This window comes from Muscardinus avellanarius, assembly GCF_963383645.1.
Source record: "Muscardinus avellanarius genome assembly, chromosome: 14".
NCBI classification, from domain to species: Eukaryota; Metazoa; Chordata; class Mammalia; order Rodentia; family Gliridae; genus Muscardinus; species Muscardinus avellanarius.
In genome coordinates this window covers 90,197,203-90,214,712 of record NC_137800.1, presented here as the reverse complement: position 1 = coordinate 90,214,712, position 17,510 = coordinate 90,197,203, and the positions used below count along the sequence as shown (strand labels likewise).

Below are 17,510 nucleotides of genomic sequence, written 5' to 3'. Positions count from 1 at the left end.
ACTCTCATCAACCTAATGAGACCCTATTTCCAAAAAAGAAAGAAAATTGGGCTGGGGGGTGTAGCTCGAAGGTAGAATGCCTTGGGTTCAATCCCTGCCACCACAAAATAAAATAAAATAGCCAGGCGTGGTGGCGCACGCTTGTAATCCCAGCATTCGGGAGGCTGAGACAGGAGGATCGTAGTTCATGGACGGCCTCAGCTACTTAGTGAGGCCCTCTGCAACTCAGTGAGACCCTGCTTCAAAATAAAGAATAAAAAATAGAGCTGGGGGTGTAGCTCGGAGGTAGAATGTCCCTGGGTTCCATCTCCAGTACCGCACACACACAAAAAAAAAAAAAGAAAGAAAGAAAGAAAGAAAAGAAGGGCGACCCCTGACTCCTGGCTACCCATCTCTCTCCTTCCAGTCCTGGCCACCAAACAGACCTACGTCACCTACACCAACCACGCAATCTAGTGAGCGACTCCCGTGGACGGCGCGTCGGGCCAGGGCCGCTCCGAGGGCACGGCCGTCCCGGGTGTGGCTTGGTGCTGAGGAGAGCGAGCCCGGCCCCGCTGGACCGACCGGTGGGCGGCAGCGGGAGGCCCAGCGACAGACAGCCGCAGCTCCAGAGCCTGCGTCCAGAGCCTGCGTCTCGCTGCCGCCCTCCCGGCTCCCGGGGCTCAGCGGGCGGAGCGAGCCTCTGTCTGACCGCTGGTGACCTTCTCAGTCCGCCTCCATCCCTGTCTTCTTTGATCTCTGTCCGGCTGTCTCTCTCCCTGGCAGTGCTGTCCTCCTGGTCGTCCCCGTTTTCGTCTTGCCTGCCTCAGGACCTGCGCCCGCCCGCGCCTCCCGGCTCCTCTGCGCCCCCAGGTCTCCCCTCTCACGCATTTTCTTTTCTGTCCCCTTGGCTACATTCCCTCTGGATTCTCTCTGCTCGCCCCTTTCCCAACCCACCGAATCTTCCATGTTGCGGAAAAAAAAAAAGAAAAAAAAAATCAAAACACAAAAAAGCCCGAACAAAAAAACAGCTCCCTCAAGTGTGTTGCGAAGCCTGCCCGCGCCCCGCCCGTCTGCCGTGTGTCCCGCCCGCCGCCGCCGCTGACACGGAGTTCAGTGCCTGGGTGTTTGGTGATGGTTATTGATGACAATGTGTAGCGCATGATTGTTTTTATACCAAGAACATTTCTAATAAAAATAAACACATGGTTTTGCACCCGGGCTCCACATCCTCCGAGGGCCCCGTGGGGGAGGGCCCCGGGCCCCGGGGGAGCTCTCTTGGAGGGAGGAGGACCTGGGGGTGGATTCGGGGCTGGGGTGGCAGGAGGTGGTGTGGAGACCTTGAGTGGGGAGGAGCTGGGTTTCAGGGGCAAGGATGTCGCTGAAAATTCAAGAAATCGCACTGATGGTCCCTATGTGAGGGAGGTAAATGGGGCCCTAGTTGGGGACTGAATGTCCGTCCCCCCGTGTCCACCTGTTAAAAAGCTCTCGCTCAGTGATGGTGGTAAGGGCTTACGGCCTGACCGAGCCGGGTGTGGTGACGCACGCTTGTAAGGACTTGGGAGGCTGAGACAGGAGGATGTCAGGCTTGAGGCCAGCCCCAGTTATTTAGCAGAGACGCAGCAACTTACTGAGACTCTGTTTAAAAAAAGGGGGGGGGCAGGATTTTAGAATGTCCCTGGGTTTAATCCTCAGTACCATAAAAAAGGGGGGCCTTTGAGAGCTAATTAGGATTAATTCAGAATTAACACGAGGGCATAGGATCTGAGCCCTTAACAGAATGAGGGTCAGGTGTGGGTCAGGTGTGGCGGCACATGCTCTTAATCCCAGTACTTGGGAGGCTGAGACAGGTAGTGTAACTCATCAACCCACTAAGATCCTGTTTCAAAATAAAAATAGGGCCGGGAGAGTAGCTTGAAGGCAGAATGCCCCTGGATTTCATCCCCAGTAACACACACACATGCACGCACGCACACACAAACACACTCGGATTAGCACCCTCATTGGCAGGTGGGTACCATTTCGGCCCCACCTCTCTGCCCGCCCAGGACTGCCCCATAACCCTGCCTCACCCTCCTCTCCCTCCAGCCAGCTTGTCCTCGGCAGGATCGGGCCCAGGGAGCCCTGCAGCCTCGTCTCCAGGCCCTGATGTGGGTGTGTCCCGCAGGTCCCGCTGGGGCGCTGTCCACGGGGAGCCTGAGTGCACCGCCGGGTTCGTGGGTTCGCGGCCCACCCCCGCCATGCATGTACCCGTCCGTTCTGGCCTCAGTGCCGCGTTCTGCTGGGCCCCTCCGGTGACCTCGATGGGCCTGCGTGATGTCCATCCGTCTGTCCGTCTGTTTAGACTCAAGCGGTGTGAGTGGACACCACGTGTCCCTGCAGCTGGGCCCCCAGGCCGGCGGTAGGGAACGGGAGAGCTGGGGCTGGCCTGCAGGTGAAATTACAGAGCCAGCGACCCAGTGAGGACGCCGCCCCACAGCCAGCTGCCAGGGGTGTAGGACGGGTGACCAAGGACTGGAGGGGCCCTGGCCAACCGCCAGGCAGGTTCTGGATTCAGAAGAGGGGTGCGCCAGCTCGCCCCTGAGGGTGACCTGCAGTCCCCAGCCGGGCTACCCGCCCCGCTCTGAGAAAGGTTCAAGGCTGGCTGGGCCGGGGCCTGACCAGGAGCTCAGCCCAGGACGTGAACCCCTCCCCAATGGGGGGTGCTGCCCTCTGCTCCCCTCAGCACTTGGGGGGCTGCAGGAGGCTGGGAAGAGGCCAGAGTCAGCTTTGTGGCGTCCACAGTGGGGAGGAGGCTGAGAGAGCCAGTCAGGGGCAGCGGCCTGGGTGGGCAGCCGCCGCGGTCCTCCTGCCTCCGCCTCCCAAATGCTGGGACTACAAGCGTGCGCCACCATGCCTGGCTAACCGGACTGAATACAGAAAGGCTGACGAGTCGGGCCGGTGGCGCAGGCCTGTCATCCCAGTGCTTGGGAGACTGAGAAGAAGGACGGCAGGTTCCAGGCTAGCCTCAGCAACTCAGCAAGACCCGTAGCGATGGAGGAAGACCTTGCTTCCAAATAAAAGTGAAGTGGTGCCGGGGTGCGGCTCGGAGGCAGAGCGCCCCGCATTCAGTCCGCAGTGCCACACAAAAGAAATAGAGAGAAGCATAAATGCAAGCTGGTGGTCCACAGGGAGATCACCGCGGCCATGACGTGTGGGAAGTAGGGAGGCTGAGCCCTTGAATACGGGTGTGGAGCACGTGGACATCAGTACCCGAGGTGTGCAGAGGGGCTCAGCAGCTCGGGGTGGGTGAGGCTGGCGCTGTGCTCTCTGTCTGGAAGCTGGTACCTCCTGCTGTACTTGGCGGCTCACCCCTAGATTAGTGCCTGAGTTCCCGTGGGACACCCCAAAGAGGCAGCCAGTTGCTGAGTTAAAGTCTTTAGGGTGTTATATTTTATAAGACGGGGACCAAAAGATGGCCAGGGCCGGGCGTGGTGGCGCACGCTTGTCATCTCTGCGCTTGGGAGGCGGAGATAGGAGGATCGCGCAGGTTTGAAGCCAGCCTCGCTGGCTTAAGAGACCCTGTTTCCAAATAAAAATATAAAAAATAGGTGTCTGGGAGTGTAGCCCAGAGGTAGAAGAGTTTCCAGGAACCCCAGTACCACAAAAAAAAAAAAAAAAAAAGATGGCCAGGGAAGTCGGGCGTGGTAGCACACGCCTGTAACCCCAGACCTTGGGAGGCTGAGACAGGAGGCCTGCGGGTTAAAGGACAGCTATAATAACTTAGCGAGGCCCTCAGCAACTTAGTGAGACCCTGTTTCAAAATAAAAAAGAAGCAATACAAGGCCTGGGGGGGAGTGGTGCGCACTTAGGGAGGCTGAGCCAGGAGGATCGCGGTTCACAGGAGCCTCAGCTACTTAGTGAGGCCCTTCGCCACTCAGTGAGACCCTGTTCCAATATGAAGACTAAAAATTAGGGCTGGGAGTGTAGCTCGGAGGTAGAATGCCCCTGGGTTCCATCTCCAGTATGCAAAAAAAAAAAAAAAAAAAGGCTGGGGGTATAGCTCAAAGTTAAACACTCCTAGATGCAATCCCCAGTACCAAAAAAAAAAAAAAAAAAAAAAAAAAAAGAAGGAAAAGAAAGGAAGGAAGGAAGGAAGGAAGGAAGATGGGCAGAGGGTGGCAGTGCCCTGAGGCCCGTACTCCGTGGGCTCCGGGGGAGGCTGAGCGTGCTTTCAAAGCCCCCTGGCAGGACGGTGTGTGGTGTGAGTGGGCCAGGCATGGAACAGACCCGGGGCTGGTGGAGTCGGAGCCAGGAGGGAGCCGTGATGCCCACTCACGGGCCGGTCTTGGGCTCCCGCAGCAGGCCGAGCAGGAACCCAAGAGCCACCAGGCCACGTGGACACACGGGACATCTTTGCAGATCTCGGGGGCCCTGCGAGGCCGGCTGCAGAGTCAGGGGCCAAGCCCTTCCAGCTCGGTGGGCGGCTCCAGGTTCTCACGTCTGGTGGTCTAACCCACTCATCCTGCGTCTCTCTGGGCCCAGGCTCCAGGGACCCCGGGGACCACGTCAGCCCCACCAGGAGCCTGGGATGCCCCAGAGAAGGTGCACATCCCTGAGGCTCCACCACGCCCTCTCCCTAACCCGGCTCCCATCTGCAGGCTGAGCATGGAGGGGAAACTGAGGTACTCCTCCTGAAACCAGGATCCCCTCCCTGCCCTCTTGCCTGGCCCGGACCGCCCCGGCACTCCGAGCCTCACGGGGCTCGGCCTTCTCTGACAAGCCAGCACTGAATGGCGTGTGTGCCAGAATCTCACTTGGGTTGGCAAAAGCAGCAATTAGCCTCTAATGAGGCTTCTTGCTTTATTTTTAGGTAACCTCCGAGGCCCTGCCTGTGTAATTCAGCCCGCCATTGCTCGGCGGATAATTAAAGCATGTCACCATAATTTGCCTTTTTTTTTTTTTTATAAAGCCCCGTAATTATGTTTTTATTACAAGTAAGAGGGGAAAGAAGGAAGAAGAAGAAAACAGAGGTGGGGCTGGGGCAGGAAGCAGGACTTGGCTCCAGCGCCGGGCGCCTCCTCCCCCATCACTGGGGCCTGGAAGCCCCTTTGTGGGTGCAGCTCCCCCGGGACTTCCTAACTCCCTGGGTCCAGGACGTCCTGCCGGCCCCTCCGGCGGCCTCTCTTACTGCCGCTCTGCCCTGGTTCCTGGTAACACGGCTCCTAGCAGCCCAGTCAACAGAACGCGGGCTCATAACTTGACGACTCTTGGCCTGAGAACAGGCTCATGGGAATTCTTGATAATTGTTCTCCTTCTGCTGATACTGGGAAATTTCCGTAATAAAGAGTTAAATAAAACTCTCCACTTCAGAGTCCACTGCCTGGACTCTGCTCTCCCCGGGTCCCTGGTTCTGTCTCTCCAGTGGTGAAGGGCTGCTGTCTTTAAGCACCGGGAGACGCATCCGTGTGTGAGAAGTGCTGGCTGATCCTCCTGGTGCTTCTGATACCTAACTCTCCATGCCTGGGGGCTGCAGGCAACGGGCGGGTCAGGAGCCCACCGCCCCAAAGCATCTTCTCGGGGCCAGCTTCTGTGCTTAAAATTCTGCACCAAAGCCGGGCGTGGTGGCACAGCTTGTCATCCCAGCATTCGGGAGGCTGAGACCGGAGGATCGCGGTTCGCGGACAGCCTCAGCTCCTTAGTGAGGCCCTCTGCAACTCAGTGAGACTGTTTCAAAATAAAGAATAAAAAATAGGGCAGGGGGTGTAGCTCGGAGGTCGAATGCCCCTGGGTTCCATCCCCAGACCCCCTCCAGACCCCCCCCCCCATTCTGCACTGAAAAGGCATGTCCACTCAAAACACAGCAGCCCCCTGGCAACCTTATTGCGGTCAGACGTGATGATGCCAGCCATTCTGAAGCTGAGGGGCGGGGACGGCAAAGTAGTTTTGAACGAGCTTCCCACTCAGTCTGTGTGCTGGGCCTCACCCCCGCCACAAGGTCAGCCCGCACCAGGACAGGACTTTAAGCCTGTTTGACTGCAGAGGAACCCCAGGGCCTAGGAGAGTACCTGGTAGAGCCGGGCGTGGTAGCACTTGCCCCTGATCCCAGCACTTGGGGGGCTGACACAGGAGGATCGCGGTTCGCAGCCAGCCTCAGCTATTTAGTGAGGCCCTTTGCAACTCAGTGAGACCCTGCTTCAAAATAAAGAGCAAAAGCCAAGCGTGGCGGGGCACGCTTGTCATCCCAGCGTTTGGGAGGCCGAGACAGGAGGATCACAGTTCGCGGACAGCCTCAGCTACTTAGCGAGGCCTTTTGCAGCTCAGTGAGACCCTGTTTCAAAGTAAAAAATAAAAAATAGGGCTGGGGGTGGAGCTCAGAGGTAGAATGCCCCAAGGGGGGAAAAAAGAGAGAGAGTACCTGGAACATGGCAGGTGCAATCACTACTTAGTGAGTAGGGGGTGGGAGGGAGCCAGGCTAGACACCGAGGGACTTACCTAGCGTGCCCCTCTCCCCAGCACCCAGCTCTGTCTCCGAGTCTCTGCCCAGAGCTCAGCGGGTCGTTTCTTCCCCGGAGCTCGCCAAGGTCTCCCCAGGACCTGGGGAGAGGACGGTCTGGCATGCTGGACACTGGGTGGGGACTGACCACTACCTCCTTCCTGGGATGCCAGGCGCCTGCAGTGGGATCGGGAGACCCAGGTTCTAGGTAAGGCCCTGCGCTGTGCTGTGCACTCCTGGGCAAGTCGCTCTCTCTCTCTGGACCTATTTTTATTTTTCTCTGTCCTTGCAATGAGGAATCGAGCCCTAGTTCTCAGAGCTGAGTAAGCAGCCAGCTTCCAGCAGTACAGAAAAAAGGAAGCAGAGGCAGAGAAGAGGCTTTGGGGCCAGTTGCTATGGTAACTGGGCCCACAAGGAGTAGGGGCGGGGCTTGAGTATGCAAATCAGGCCCTTCCCTGTGAGGTGGAAGAGGAGGAGGGGATGGGGAGGGGCCTGTGGAGAGTGGGACTCTGCACACTGACGCTTGTGCTTGCTGCTAAGGAAAACACAGAACTAACTCAGCTGCATGGGGCCCAAGGAGCAACCAGCGCCTGGGACACGCACAGGAACAGGGGGGAAACTGAGGCCAGGGGGTTAGAGGCCCGCAAGGAGCCCCGCCCGGCCCGGTCAGCCGCCCTCCATCCACTTGAAAGCGTGGGACGGCAGGGCGGGCCCCGAAGGCCCTGGAAACACCGTCTCTCCCACTACCCCTTCTTTTTCCTTTTCTTTTTCTTTTGAAACAGAACCTCACTAAGTTGCTGAGGCTGGCCTTGAACCTGCAGTCCTCCCAACTCAGCCTCCCAAGTACTGGGGTTGGGGGTGTGCACCACCACGCCCTGCTAATACTCTCCTTTCTGAGCTTGCAAGTTGCCCTGGGGACAGCAGGGAGAGGAGCGTGGAGACCTGGGATAAGGGCGGCTGCCAGCCCCTGCCTGGCGTGGCGGAGTGCGTGAGGGGGCGGGCACAGGAGGCCGGGAGGTCTGGACTTGGGGACGCTGGCTTTGTCTGCCAGGGTACCATGGCAAGGGCATCCGAGTAAGCACTGGCTTACAGAGCTTCACTTTCTGCATCTGAAACAGTGTCTGATCTAAGGAAATTATTGTTGTTATTATTATTATTATTATTATTATTATTATTATTATTAGCAGTAGTAGTAGTACTGGAGACTGAACCCAGTACTGAACCCAGGGACATTCTAACTCTGAGCTACACTCCTAGCCCTTTAAATTATTTTTATTATCAGCCGGGCGTGGTGGGCACGCTTGTGATCCCAGCATTCGGGAGGCTGAGACCGGAGGATCGCGGTTTGCGGACAGCCTCAGCTACTTAGTGAGGCCTCTGCAACTCGTGACCTGTTTCAAAATAAAGAATAACCTGGGCGTGGTGGCGCACTCTTGTAGTCCCCGCGCTTGGGAGGCTGAGACAGGAGGATCGCGGAGGTTCGAGGCCAGCCTCAGCTACTGAGTGAGGCTCTCAGCAACTTAGTGAGACCCTGTTTCCAAATAAAGTATAAAATAGGTCTGGGAGTATAGCCCGGAGGTAGAAAGCCTCTGGGTTCCACCCCTAGTACCTCCAATAAATAAATAAACAAGAATAAATAAATCATTAAATAAGTAAATAAATAAAATAAAAAATAGGGCTGGGGTTTAGCTTGGTGGTAGAATCCCCTGGGTTCCATCCCCAGTACCACAATAAAAAAATTATTATTATAATGTTTAGTAGTAGTAATAGTAGTACTAGAGACTGATCCCCAGTACTACAGAGTTAGAATGCCCCTTGAGCTACACACCTAGTCCCTTAAAATTATTATTATTATTAACTCCTAATCCTTTAAGTTATTATTATTATTATTATTATTATTATCATTTTTATTATTATTATTAGTAGTAGTCATAGTACTGGAGACGAATCCCCCAGACTACAGAGTTAGAATCTCCCAGGGCGTTCTAACTCTGAGCTCCACTCCTAGTCCCTTAAATTATTATTATTATTACTATGAAGTATTGTCGGGGCAGGGTGTGCTGAGCTCAGAGCTGGCCTTGAGCCTGCGCTCCTCCTGCCCCGGCCTCCCGGGTGCTGGCTGGCGGCGCTGCACCTGCTCTGCTCTGGCGGGGCCTGAAGAGTCTGGACACGAGGCCGGGCGCTGCTTTCCCGCCTGTCTTGATCTCGGGGCTCGCGCCTCTGGGATCTCTGGGCACAGGGTTTCCGTGGTGTTTGGGAACCTGGGGTCAGTGTTTCTTCAGCCTTGTCCCCAAGGCGCCCGCTCCCGTCCTGGGGAGACCCACACGCGCCGGGAGCCCGCGGCGCGCTCTTTTGAGGGCCGCTTTTCTTCTTGGCTTCGTTTTGTGCTGTTTCTACTGCAGCGTCTTTCCTGCCGCTCACCTGCCCTTCGCACCACTCAGCGGCCCTTCATGGTCTCCGGTACGTTTTCTTTTAAGTCTCCGCGTTCCAGTTCTCATCATTATAAACTTGATTTGTCTTTTAATATCTTCCAGATCTCTCGTTAAATGTTCATCTTTCCCCTCTAGCTCCTTGAACGCAGGAAATACAATTATCGCGACTGTTCAAACAGCCCGTCTCCTCCTTCCAACAAAGGTGTCATTTCTGGGTTGTTTCGATCGATTGATTTTTTTTTTTTCTTCTCGTTACGGGCCACACTTTCCTCTTTCTTTCTATACCTGGTAATTTTTAAAAAAATATATAGATACTTAAAAAAAAAAACCTAATTTTTAAGCTGGGCGTGGTAGTGCATGCCTGTAATTCCAGTGTTTGGGAGGCTGAGATAGGAAGGTAGCAGGTTCAAGACCAGCCTCAGCAACTCAGCGAGACCCTGTTTCAACACAAAAAAAGTAAAACAGGCCGGGGATGTAGAGAGGTAGAATGCCTTTTGGTTTAATTCCCCAGTAATTAACACACACACACACACACACACACACACTCACACACACACATTTTTTTTCAGTATAGAACTCGCTTAAGCCCTGTGATGCGGGGAGGCCGAAGAGGGACAAAAGACAGGGACATAATGTGCCTTTGTGATCTCAAAGAAAGTAGTGTATAAAGGGAACATAAAAGCACTGCGAGTTTTCCCCCTTTCTATTTCTGAGGGACTGGATATGGAACCCAGGGGCATTCTACCTCTGATCTATACCCTCAGAATTTTTTATTTTGAAACAAAATCTTGCTGAGTTACTGAGGATCCCCTAAGCTGCTGAGGCTACCCTTGAACCTGTGATCCTCCTGTCTCAGCCTCCCAAGTACCATGACCACACGCGTGCACCACCAGGCCTCGTAGCTTTTTACTGGATTCCAGACACTGTGAATTTTACTTCATCTAGGCGCTGGCTATTTTTGTATGCAAAGAAATCTTGAGCTCTCTGGATGTGGTGGTGCATGCTTGTAATTCCAGAGGCTGAGATAGGAGGACCACAGGTTCGAGGCCAGCCTCAGCAACTTAGTGAGGCCCTCAGCAACTTAGCAAGACCTTGTTTCAAAATAGAAAGGGCTGGGGGTGTAGCTTGGAGGTAGAATACTCCTCAGCTCAATCCTCAGTACAAATAAAATAAAATAAACCTTGAGCTGTGTCAGGAATGTGGCTGTTTCTTGGAAATGGCAGGGTCTTAGCCAGTCTTGATCTTCAGCTCTGTAGGGACCAGCGTATCACTTCCTGCAGCCGCACCGCACCCTGCCAGGGGGCAGAGCAGTGCACGCGGCCAGGGCTGCGCCTTAGTGATGGAGGACAGAAGGGATGAGGGAGACGGAGACGGATGGAAGGAAAGTAAAACAGAACTTTAATGTAAGAACCCGGAGCTCGCCGGGCGTGGTGGCGCACGCTTGTAATCCCAGCATTCGGGAGGCTGAGACCGGAGGATGGCGGTTCACGGCCAGCCTCAGCTCCTTAGTGAGGCCCTTCGTAACTCAGTGAGACCCAGTTTCAAAATAAAAAATAAAACTAGGGCTGTGGGTGTAGCTCAGGGGTAGAATGCTGCTGGGTTTAATCCCCAGTAACACACACACACACACACACACACACACACCCCTGGAGCTACTAAGGGCCTCAGCTTCTACTCCAGAGTCAGCCTTCACCAGGCCCAACCCTCCCAAATTCCTGGGAAACCTTAGATCCTAGAGTTAACTAAAAGAAACTCTAATTGCTCAGTGCATCGATAACAAGACAGGATATTTCAAGAAACCTGTAATTTAGGACACTCCAGCTTAGCTGTCAACCAGCTAATGAGGACTCCAATCGGCCTGAGGTTGACCAGGCCACCAGGAGGCACTCGGGAATCACCCTAAAGCTGGCCAGAAGCTGCTCCGGGGACCCCTGGACTGAGGGGTCCTCACACACCTCTAGCTCACCCCTCAGTATCCTGAGAAACAACCTGTAGTTAAGGACACGCTCAGCTCATCTGCTGGTCAGATAGTAAAGGCCCGGGTCAGCCTGAGGACCCGAAGGTTGACCAGACCACCAGAAACTGCCCCGGGACCACCGGGCCGAGGTCATCCTCGCCACCTCCTCCTGCCCACCCTCAGCAAAGCCCCCTAGAGGAAAAGAGATTCTTCCTTTGGGGGATTGTCCTGGTCACTGTGGGGCCTCTACCCACTAGATGCCGGCTGTATCTCCCTCCTCTCGTGTGACAACCAAAAAATGTCTCTAGACCTTACCAAATGTCTCCTTGGCTGGCAGAAAAAAAGATCAAAACCAAAAACAAATTCTCTTGGGACAGAGCTAGCTTCTGCTCGTCTGACCCCCGTGGACAGAGCTCAGCTACGCCTGCGTTTACAAAGCACAGGAGGAAACCACCGGTCCCAAATGAGCCGACAGAAACTCCAGACGGCAGAACGAGACCTCCAAGACAAGATTAGAAACCATCGGGTCCGGACAGCGTCCACTTAATTTATTTAAAATAAGATGTTTAAAATGCTTAAAGAAACAGAGAGGCTATAAGGAAAACTAGGCAACTAGGAAAGTGAACAAATATGTTCGGAAATGAAAATAATAACATCGAAATGTAAAGCCCAACGGAAGGGCGAGACATCATATTAGATACAGCTGAAGAGATGGTTAGTGAAGTGGAAAATAGTTTTGAAGAAATCATTAGGAAAAATAGGAACAAGAGAAAAAAAGCCATGAGGAGTTCACCTAGGAAGCCCAGAGACCTAGACAAAGGGGTGAGGCGATATCTGCCATGTTGAGTAGGAATTTTTCAAAAATGGTTAAAAAAAAAAAAAAAGACAAGGTCTGGAAAGGAAGCATAACGAGTTCTTTTCTTATTTATTTTTTAGTGCTGGGGATGAAACCCAGGGGCATTCCACCTCCGAGCTACACCCCCAGCCCCAGTTTTTATTCTTTATTTTGAAACAGGGTCTCACTGAGTTGCAGAGGGCCTCACTAAGTAGCTGAGGCTGTCTGTGAACCGCGATCCTCCTGTCTCAGGCTCCCGAATGCTGGGATTACAAGTGTGCCCACCACGCCGGGCCAAAGCATAAAGAATTCTAAGCAGAGTAAATAAGGAGAAACTCCAGATCTAAAAACATCACATTTGAGCTGCAACCCCCCCCCCCAAAAAAAAAAAAAGATGTCTTAAATGCAGCTGGATAGAAAAAGTCAGATTACCAGTGACCCCAAGGCCCTCAGAAGCGACCAGGGGAAGGGGCCAGCGAGGAGGCTGGGTTCCCCCGAGAGGTGGGGCTCAGGCTGGTACTGGTAAAATATCTCCAGCTCCCTCCAGCTGGGCCAGGTGGTTCCCAGGCCTGGCGAGTGGGGCCCAACTGTGACCCCTGGCCCAGGGCCCCCGGGAGGTCACGGCTCGGGGGAGGGCCATCTTTTTGCAGGGCAGGGCCAGTCTGGGGCTGGCTGTGGACTCAGAGAGTAGGACTGCTCTGTAGGGACCCTGGGGACGGCAAGGGCTACTTCCTGCCCCACAGAGGAAGCCGGGATGGCGGGCGGCGGGGGAGCCTGGCTTGTGGACGCGCGCCCCGCACACACCTCCTTACCCATTCTTGCTATGAATTTCTCGCCAAACAAGCTCCATTAATCGTCTAATAACCGGATTAATTAAGGACGTTGAAAGTAAACAGCAAGAAGGTAATTTGTTCCTGATTACTGTGTAATTGCAGAAGGATGGACTCATTTGCATATGCAAAGAGGGCTCCAGCCGAGAGAGGACAATGGAGGGAAGCCACTGTGTGTTTGGCTGGCCGTTACCCTGCCCCTTTACCTCCTTCTGCCTCCCTCTGAGCCTCCCTGGCCCTCACCAGCCTCCTCCCCTCCGCAGGGGGGTCCTGTATGAGGGTGCCAGCCGCCTCCCCAGGCTGTCACTAGGAGCACTAGAGCCAGGGGCAGCGAGGGCGCCTTATAAAGCGCCCTGTGTGTTTTCCCCTTAGAAGCCGCCTCATGCGGGAAGTCCTTGGGGATTGCGTCCCTGGCTCTCTGGGAAGGCTGGAGGGGGGGCATAATTTACTCATTTCTGTACAAAATCTGGCCCCCAGCTCCCTGGGGCAGGATGGCGGGGCGCAAAGACCCCTCCTCAACCCTCCCCAAGCCCAGGTTCCAGCTGGGTGGCTGACTCCCCCCAGCGGCGACCCTGCCCCTCCCCCAGTGCCGCAGACACCAAATTGTTTTCTGAAGGCGGCTCGGCTCCCCTGAACTCAATTTACGTTTTCAAAGCAGCTAATAGACGCATTAAAAAATCCATTTTCCCTCTGGATTGAATCTGACTGAGCTGAGATCAATCGGCAGCGGCCCCCTCCCGCAGCCCACCCGTAGCCATGGAGACGGCAGAAGCCCCGCCCCCCGGCTGCCCCCCCACCATGTTGGGGAGCCCCTGAACTGATGGCGATGGTGCTGAGTGATGTCGGGACCCCTCCTCCACCCTCGTGGGAACTCAGAACAGCCTCAAGACCTGGGACTGCAGGGCGCCGCCGCCGCGGTTTCTCTTGAGTGAATGCCTAGGAGAGGGGCTGCTGGGTCCCGAGCCTGTCGCCCAAGGGTAGTAGAGGGACCGGAAACGTCCGGAAGCCTTTGCCTCCACTTCATCCCCACCAGCGTGTGCAAGTGTCCCGCCGCTCTACAACTTTTTTTTTCTTTATTTTTTTCTTTTTCCTTTTTCTTTTATGTATTTATTTTGGTGGTCCTGGGGTTCCTGGAGGCCCTTCTACCTCTGGGCTACACTCCCAGACCTATTTTATATTTTTATTTGGAAACAGGGTCTCTTAAGCCAGCGGGGCTGGCTCCGAACCAGCGCGATCCTGTCTCCGCCTTTCAAGCGGAGATGACAAGTGCGCCACCGCGCCCGGCTTATTATTATTATTATTTTGTTATTATTATCTGTGGTCCTGGGAATTGAACCCAGCAGGCATTGTACCTCCGAGCTGCACTCCCCAACCCTTTTTATTTTTTTATTTTGAAACAGGGTCTCACTAAGCTGCCGAGGCTGGCCTTGAACCTGTAATCCTGCGGTCCCGGCCTCCCTAGTGCTGGGGTTCCCGGCTCGAGGCCTCTGCTGTTGGCCGTGTCCTCTCCTCCACAGCTGGCCTTCCCATTCTTACGGGTGTCTTCTGTGGAACAGACGTTTTAAGTTCAAGGAGACCCATTTGCCCATCATCCTAAGCAGATGGCGTTGCTCTGTGTTTGAGTCCTTTGTTCCTCCAGGGTCGCAAACATTCTCCTGTGCTTTTGTCCAATGGGGTATTGTTATCCCTGGCATTGGCTCCAGACCCGCTGAGTCACCCTTGGAGGCTGCAGGAGGCTGTGGCCCAGGGGCAGTGTTTGCCCCGGCGTGCAAGGCCCTGGCTTCTGTTGAGGGTGTGAGGGAGGAGTCGAGCTTCCCGTGTGTAATATCTATATAAGTCTATTCACATTGGCCCAACTGGCCCAACACCATTTATGGAAAAGATAATCTTTCTGCACTGAATCACACGGGTGTTTGTGCTATAAATCAATTGGCCCTATATATGTGGGCCTAGTTTTGTATTCTCTATTACCTTACATGGCTTATTTCTTATCTTATTTGCTCTTTTTTTTTGCGGGTCTGGGGATGGAACCCAGGGGCATTTGACCTCCGAGCTATACCCCCTGCCCTATATTTATTCTTTATTTTGAAACCGGGTCTCACTGAGTTGCAGAGGGCCTCACCAAGTAGCTGAGGCTGTCCGCGAACCGCGATCCTCCTGTCTCAGCCTCCCGAATGCTGGGATGACACGCATGCCCACCACACCCGGCTTCTTATTTGCTCTTAAACCAGTATCCCAATGTTTTCATCCTTGAAGCTTTACGGAAAATTGTGAAATCGTGTTGTCAGAGCCCTCCACCATTGCTCTTCATGATTGGCTATTTTAGGCCTTTAGATTTTCACGGACATTTTCTTTTATCCGGTGCCGGGGATCAAACCCAGGGCCTCACAGCCCTGCTAAGCACCTGCCCCACCACGAGCCACACCCCTCGCCCTATGGTAGACCAGACTTGTCAGCTTCCGCTGACACCTGCCAGGATTCCCAGGGGGGATGCCGAGGAATCCACAGGTGGTCTTGGGGAGGGGAGAGCCACGTGGCCAGCAGTCGTCCTCCAGCCCAGGAGCACGGCCCACCTCTCCATTTATGACCACCTTGCTCCGGGAGGCCTCCTCCCCGCCCTAGTTCAACACACCTGACGACCACAGTTTCTGGGAAGATTTATTTGTTTATGGGCTGGAGAGTCCAGTCATATAGTCCATTCGCACCAGCTGCTGAGCGGAACCGGGGCTGCAGGCCCTTGGGGCTGATGGTGGGAGGAGAGAAAGGCTGCCATCAGCCCCCGGCAGCAGGGGAGAGGGAAGACGGAGGGAGACGCTGCAGGACCCGCCCCAGGGCCCTCCCAGCACCCAAGTCCCGCTCCAGAGGGGCAGCCTGGTCGGCCATGCGGTCTGGGGACAGTCTACACGCCATCCCTGACATGCCCATCATTTCTTTTTTTCTAAATTTATTTTTATTTTTGATTGGCGCACCGTAGTCATAGACCTCACGGGGAGTGCCCGGCAGCAGAGGCACGCATGAGGCGCACATCCCTCCTGGCCCCTCCCGTCCGTCCTTTCTCCCGGTGGCCCTGCTTATCTTTCAACCCCTGCGCTCTGAGACCTGGTGGGAATTAAGTTCCATCCCTGTGACCACTTGTAAGGGGTTTTGCTGGCCTTAGCCCTTCAGGAGGGCGCCCCAGGAGGCGCCCCAAAGGAGGAGCAAGGCGGGGGCAGGGTCTCTAGAGGGAACAAGACACCCGGGACCCAGCTTGGCTCTCCGCACCAAGCACAGGTCTGTTTGTTTGTTTGTTTGTTTGTTTGTTTGTTTGTTGTGGTACTGGGGGTGGAACCCAGGGGCGTTCTACCTCTGAGCTACACCCCAGCACTATTTTTATTCTGAAACAGGGTCTCACTGAGTTGTAGAGGGCCTCACTAAGTAGCTGAGAATGTCCCCAAACCACAATCCTCCCGTCTCAGCCTCCTGAATGCTGGGATTACAAGCGTGCACCACCATGCCTGGCTTTCAAGATAAATTTTTTTTTTTTTTTTTTTTTGCAGATCTGGTGATGAAACCCAGGGGCATTTGACCTCCGAACTACACCCCCTGCCCAGTTTTTTATTCTTTATTTTGAAACTGGGTCTCACTGAGTTGCAGAGGGCCTCCCTAAGCAGCTGAGGCTGTCCTCGAACCACGATCCTCTGGTCTCAGCCTCCCAAATGCTGGGATTACAAATGTGTCCACCACGCCTGTCTCAAAATAAACATTTTAAAGGGGGCTGGTGAGCCGGGCGTGGTGGCGCACGCTTGTAATCCCCGCGCTTGGGAGGCAGAGACAGGAGGATCGCGCAGGTTCGAAGCCAGCCGCGCGCGTTGGCTTAGGAGACCTTGTTTCCAAATAAAAATGTAAAAATAGGTCTGGGAGTGTAGCCCGAGATAGAAGGGCTTCCAGGAACCCCAGTACCACCAAAAAAAGGGGGGGGGCTGGTGAGTGTGCCTCAGAGGTAGACCGCCCTGGGGCTTGATCCTCAGCCCAACAACAACAGAGCTGGGGCAGTGGTGCACACCTGAAACCCAGTGACTCGGGAGGCTGAGACAAGAGGATCACAGATTTGAGGCTAATGTGGGCAACTTAGTGAGACCCTGTCTCAAAAGAAAAAAATAGAGAGGGCTGGAGGGTAGAGGGCTGGGGCTCGGGTAGAGAGGCCCTGGGTCTAAACCCCAGAACAGAGAGAAAGAGAGAGGGAGGGAGGGGAGGCGGCTCGGCGGAGGCCTGGCTGGCTGGCTTCAGGTCCTGGGGACCCCGCTCCCTCTCAGTGCCCCGTGTGTAGCTCACCACCCCTCCTGCGGGCCTCGCGCCCGGTCGCCTTGCCTGGAGCTGCCGAGGTCGGAGCCAGCCAGCAGGGCCCCTCCGTGCTGGCCTGGGCCCCGCTCAGCTTGGGAAGAGGCCGCGGCGAGGCCTGGCCCTCCCCGCTGGCCACCGGGGCCACCGCCTGGGCCTTAAATGCTAAAAGGAACTAATTAAACCCTTGGCAACTCCAGTTTTATTTCTTAATCACCGACTTTTCCGCGGGCGAGGCGCTTTCTCCTCAGCCTCTTACTAGAGGGGCAAGGCCTTTGCCTCCCGCACATTCTAATGACAGTCACGGGGAAGAGAGCGATTTTCAAATACACTTTACTAAGCACTTTCCTTTTTATTTAAAACACACTTTTATGGCACGTGTCGCGGGCTAAGCACCTTGCGGTCTTATCTCATTTGACCCTTACACTCACCCCTTATTACGGGGCGTCTTGCAGGCGGAGGCACCTCTGGGAACTAACTGGCCCAGGGAGGGCGGCTCGCGGCTTGGGGTTCACCCGCCCCAAGGCCTGGGGCAGCTGGCCCCGGGGACTTCATTTTAGGGCCCCTGGGAGGGGCTTTCACTGCGGAGCCCCTGGCCCAAGCAGGTTTCTGGGGCGCCATCTTTTTTTTTTTGCGGTACTAAGGATGGAACCCGGGGGCATTCTGCCTCCTCCAGCAGGTGCCG

General features: G+C 54.9%; 1 protein-coding gene across 4 annotated transcripts in view; it reads left to right on the top strand.

The window, feature by feature from the left end:
* GRM4 (glutamate metabotropic receptor 4) overlaps window positions 1-4,858 on the top strand; it is a gene marked incomplete at both ends in the record, with an annotated part of 81,082 nt that extends 76,224 nt beyond the window's left edge. For 3 of the 4 annotated variants that reach the window (XM_080710945.1, XM_080710944.1, XM_080710943.1), the window contains one exon: window positions 407-456. In XM_080710945.1, the coding sequence (XP_080567071.1) occupies window positions 407-456 (50 nt within the window). Of the gene's footprint in view, window positions 1-406; window positions 457-4,831 lie in introns of those variants that run through there. The other variant, XM_080710946.1, reaches the window with a different exon arrangement.
* Between the last annotated feature and the right edge of the window lie 12,652 nt (window positions 4,859-17,510).